This window comes from Penaeus chinensis, chromosome 19 (assembly GCF_019202785.1).
Source record: "Penaeus chinensis breed Huanghai No. 1 chromosome 19, ASM1920278v2, whole genome shotgun sequence".
Taxonomy (NCBI): Eukaryota; Metazoa; Arthropoda; class Malacostraca; order Decapoda; family Penaeidae; genus Penaeus; species Penaeus chinensis.
The window spans coordinates 24,425,844-24,430,843 of NC_061837.1; the positions used below are offsets into that span (position 1 = coordinate 24,425,844).

A 5,000-nucleotide genomic window follows, 5' to 3' on the forward strand; every position below is an offset into this window, starting at 1 on the left:
ATCACGAGGAACTGCAGAGAGGGAGTGGGGTGAAGCCTCAGTTCCCCAAAGACAGTAAAAGCCCAACTGAGGTCCTTAGAAAAAGATCCTAAAGGTGTTTGCACTCTTAAATTTGGTCAATTGGCCGATCTAATCTACCATTAATCAGTGTGGTTGCCTTTATCACAATATTCATAACAGCAAATTGATTCAGAGAGAAAAAATCAATATCCGATGTTTTAATGGTACTCAGTAACGCACTTGACAACAGGAGGGAAACCATGTAGGATTCCTCAAACTCACCTTTGTGGACATCTCGTGACCTGCATTCATTACTGCAAGATTATCGCCAGGACAAGACCCTCCCTATTGGTATAGAAACTCGTCAGTCATTTGCAACAGTGCCATTAATGTCAGTATTAGGACCTATTCTATTTGCAAGTGGATTGCAAATGACCAACTCCATCTCTGTCTCTACTTATGATCGTTGCCTCAAGTTTGACAAATGAAGGAAATTTCAAAGAAAGCTTCAACTACAGTGACTACAAACACCTTGAGGTCCGCGGCTTAAAATATTTATACAATACCCAAATATACCCCGTCCTGGAATATGTACCCCTTATCACAGATTTTTTACATCAAACACGTACTTGGACCAACTAAAGAAAGTTCATCGTCTGAGTTCATTATCTACTGTGACTTCACCAACCATGGCACCGCCCGCTAAGATCGACAAGAACAGTCATTTCCAGTAGAGATCCAGTGGCAGTTACATTTACTGTATTTAAAGTATTGATATATATGAAACTAATATTCAGTTGATTATAAGATTCGTGATTCGGTTTAACAGAGAGAGAGAGAGAGAGAGAGAGAGAGAGAGAGAGAGAGAGAGAGAGAGAGAGAGAGAAAGAAAGAAAGAAAGAAAGAAAGAGAGAGAGAGAGAGAGAGAGAGAGAGAAAGAGAGAGCGAGAGAGAAAAGAGAGATACAACGATAACCAACAAATTAGAGAGAAAAAAATCCCCCTCACCTCGCTTTCCTTCTCGAGACGGCTGTGGGCGCAGCGCCGTGCTGGAGGTGCAGACAGCAGGCGCCGGCGGCTCCATCCTCGAGGTCAACCTTGAGTACTCTTCGCCAAGACTTTGGACGCTGCACTTGGCGGACTCTCCTTGGGCTACCGGCTACAAGGGAGGGAACTATACCGAGGTAGAGTTTAAGACGTGATTTGTGATGATAATGTTCCTTCGATACTATCCTAAAATGATATTTATTCTATGATAAAGTTTATTATATCCTATTAGGACGTAACTCCTAGTAATACACTGTCACAATGTACCATCCTAGCCATGACCGCGCATATACCAACCTTAGTAGTTAAGCTATCTTTTAGAAAATGTATTAATCATAATACTTAAATTACATTCAGCACTGTGTCCCTTTACCTCAAGATTATACCGCACATGTAGCAGCAACAGCAGTGATGATATTATTTATAGAATATATAAAAGGTGATGTTCAAAAACAGAATCAAGATGCCAAATATCGTAGCAACAGTATTCAGGAATCTTCTAAAAAAAAAAATATCTGTCTCTCGTGATCTTTAAAATTACACTCCCTATGCTGTCCCTCAACCCCCCCTCCCTCCCCTTCCTCCCCAGGCCCACATCAAGAACCGACAGTGGCGAGTGTACGGGAAGGGCGAGGACATCCTGCAGGGGGCGCTGGACGGGCAGAACCTCTTGGCTGTGACGGATAATATCGCCAGGAACTACCACCCCGTCAGGCTCTACGTGTCCCATAATCTGCTCGAGTGGCGATACAGGAGGAAGGTGAGAGTCTATGCCATTTTTTTTGTTTTTTTGCCCTTCTATACGTACGCGAACACGTGCTCGCTCATACACACACTCGCGTGAGTTTGTTTATGTGTTTGTGTGTTGCTTCTATTATGATCCCAAAGAATGATTATGGTCTCACGCATGTCTTTATTAAAGATAATTGAGTGGGGAGACATTTAAAGGGGAAATCGGATCTTGTAAGAATCCGTCCGAAGAATATAACGAAGGTAATCTTAGTTCTCAAACCTCCTATGATCAGTAATAATAACACAACAGTTGCTACCTAAGACTGCAACTAGACTACGGCATTCGTATACGTTACCAATTAGTATACATACATGTAACCGATACCTTAAAGAACATAAGGTATCCTACCCAAACGCCACTAGGATTTAACATGACATCCTATGCAATACCCTTTTCCTGCAGTTTCGCGGCCGACGGGGGAGAGTGCAAGGCAAGGCCGCTTTCTCCCTCGGCGCCAGGAACCCCGACGGCGGCGAGACCAGCGTCGGGCGTCTCTACCTCGGGTTAAACAGGGTCATCGGCTGGCCAGGAGAGGCGGGCGTGGGACTCTGTCATGTCACGGTCACGCTGCTCAATGGTGAGTCGGAGGCGTGCGAGGGATTAATTAATGTTTTTTTTTTTTTTTGTGACTGATGGTGGCTGTCGCTTTCATCTTACAGGCTGTTGCTATCGTTCTGAAGGCAAAAACATGTTTATTATTATGTATCATATTTTACTCACACACGCATACCTATACATATATAATATATGTATATATATATGAATTATATATATATGTATATATATGAATTATATATATGTATATATATTTTAATTATATATATATATATATATATATATATATATATATATATATATATATATTTGTGTGTGTGTACACACACACACACACACACACACACACACACGCACGCACGCACACACACACACACACACACACACACACACACACACGTATATATGTATATATATATGTATGCATGTATGTACGTATGTATCTATGTATAGATATATACATAATAGGGCGAAATATTTTTCTTTCGTGACACGTTTTTTATATCTTCCTCCTTTACTGCCGCCTATCTTCGCTCCCTCGTTTTGAGTGCCTGGATCATCAGACAGACAGCACTCACACAATCTTGAGTCTTCGCGTCACCGTAGTATGACTAAGCCGCCAAAATAGAAAAAAGAAGTCCGACTGAAGATGGCCTGTCAATCCGTCCTTGGAGACCTTTTTTTTGTTGACTCCAAGTGGTCAGATTTAGAGCGACAGATGGAGCTTCAGGAATTTCAGGAATGGACAAAGAATCTGGATGCCGTTTAAATGGGGAAATAGGGATGAAGTAAGAGTTTATGTAAATATCAAGGGAAATAAATGGCAATCTTCATAGAAGATATTACACAACGGTAGACTAAATTAATGTCCAGAATGATGCATCTAAAAAGTAATGGATGTTTTTCAGTTACGAGGGAATAGTATGGCTGTATCCAAACCAAGCAAATGGATTATGGAATCAAGTAGAAAACGAAGAGATAATAGTAAAATTGTATTACAGCAAAGTAGTTTTTGTATTTCAGATACATTAATTTTATGAGAATTACCTATTCAGTCTAATACAGTTTAGTTTATTTTTTAGTCCTTTATTTACCACCCTGGCTAACTGCACAGGCGTGAGCAAGCTGTGGTACATTTAATGCATAGTCATAACATTACATATTGATATTACATTTGAATTTTAGCCTATAACATTGTTATGATAAGTACTTTATCAGTTCAAGTTAAGTTAAGTAAGTTTATTTACCACCCTGGCTATCTGCTCAGGCGTGGGCAATCATGATTACAGTTTTACATACATCTAGAACAGTACAGAAGTCTGTGACTACTGTAATTGTTCATGGTAATATAGAAAAGTGTCATACATCATACAAAAATAACACGTTGATATGCTTTTGCCACTGTGTTTACATAACACTGTGTTTTTGTTTACGGCAGTTTTGCATAGTAAATTTAGGATATAATACGAGTATATCTTATAATGTATCAGATGAAATGAAATATTCACATAATTATTTATACCTCATGTTAGATGGTCTGAAAGTCTGTATCACATGACATTCCGAGATATAATGCTCAAGCGTTCGCTTGTTTTCTTCGTTACACAGTCTACATTTAGATTCATCTGCACTTCTTGCACCGTGCAGTTGCCAATACATTCTGTAACCTAACCGTAATCTGGTAATAACCACGTCACATTGTCTGGTTCGACTTCGGTGCCACACATAGGAGGGCTTGCTATCTCAATACTTTTTATCAGTTCAGTTTAGTTTAGTTTAGTCCTTTATTTACCACCCTGGCTAACTGCACAGGCGTGGGCAAGCTGTGGTACATTAAATGCATGGTCATAACATTACATAGTGTTACATTTGAATTTTAGCCTATAACATTGCTATGAGTACTTTTATCAGTTTAAGGAAAGGAACAATTGCACAGTCCTTCATCCACTCATCTGCCACGCCGGCATATAGCTTGGGCGTGGGAAAGCATTAATACATTTTATATTCGGTTATGTGATACTACATTCCAAACTTAGGATACAACATAAGTATATCTTCTAGGGCATCAGATGATATAAAGTAGTTACATAGTTCTCCGTACCTCATGCTAGGTGGCGTGAAAAGCTGTATCACATGGCACTGTATCACATGAGATATAATGTACAAGTGTTCGCTTATATTCTTCATTACACAGTTTACACTTGGTTTCTTCGACATTACAAAATGTACTGACCTGCCAATACAATCTATACCCAAGCCTGATTCTTGCAGCCACAACATCACACTGTCTTGTTCTTGTTTTATATAAACCATAGATGAAGGAATCTTGCCTAAACCGGTCATAGTGCTTTATGCTACAGCTTTCAGGGCGCTGAGAATTAATCAACTCAGTCAAGTCCTCTCTGAAGGAGGCTTTAATGATGTAGAAAATCCTAGAAAGAGGTATCCCAAGATCTATGTCCACACTTTGTTTGTCACATGCTGACTTTGCTAGGCGATCAGCATGATCATGCCTAGGGATTCCAACATGCGATGGAATCCACACAAAACGTATATTATGGCCTCGTTCTTTTGCACGATGCACGTTTATCCTGATGTCATTTGCA

At 39.8% G+C, this 5,000-nt stretch overlaps 1 protein-coding gene and 2 long non-coding RNA genes across 3 annotated transcripts in view; 1 reads left to right on the top strand and 2 right to left on the bottom strand.

The window, feature by feature from the left end:
* LOC125035435 overlaps positions 1-1,629 on the bottom strand; it is a 2,844-nt gene extending 1,215 nt beyond the window's left edge. The window contains exons 1-2 of the long non-coding RNA XR_007115765.1: positions 1,008-1,629; positions 283-345 (exon numbers count right to left, since the gene is read on the bottom strand). This is a non-coding gene — a long non-coding RNA (uncharacterized LOC125035435). The remainder of the gene's footprint in view (positions 1-282; positions 346-1,007) is intronic.
* The window catches only part of LOC125035434 (signal peptide, CUB and EGF-like domain-containing protein 1), a 77,331-nt gene that overhangs the window by 22,011 nt on the left and 50,320 nt on the right, over positions 1-5,000 (top strand). Inside the window, exons 3-5 of the mRNA XM_047627838.1 lie at positions 1,026-1,183; positions 1,636-1,806; positions 2,242-2,416. Coding sequence (XP_047483794.1) covers positions 1,026-1,183; positions 1,636-1,806; positions 2,242-2,416 — 504 coding nt within the window. The remainder of the gene's footprint in view (positions 1-1,025; positions 1,184-1,635; positions 1,807-2,241; positions 2,417-5,000) is intronic.
* The window catches only part of LOC125035436, a 6,599-nt gene continuing 4,064 nt past the window's right edge, over positions 2,466-5,000 (bottom strand). Inside the window, exon 2 of the long non-coding RNA XR_007115766.1 lies at positions 2,466-2,513. This is a non-coding gene — a long non-coding RNA (uncharacterized LOC125035436). The remainder of the gene's footprint in view (positions 2,514-5,000) is intronic.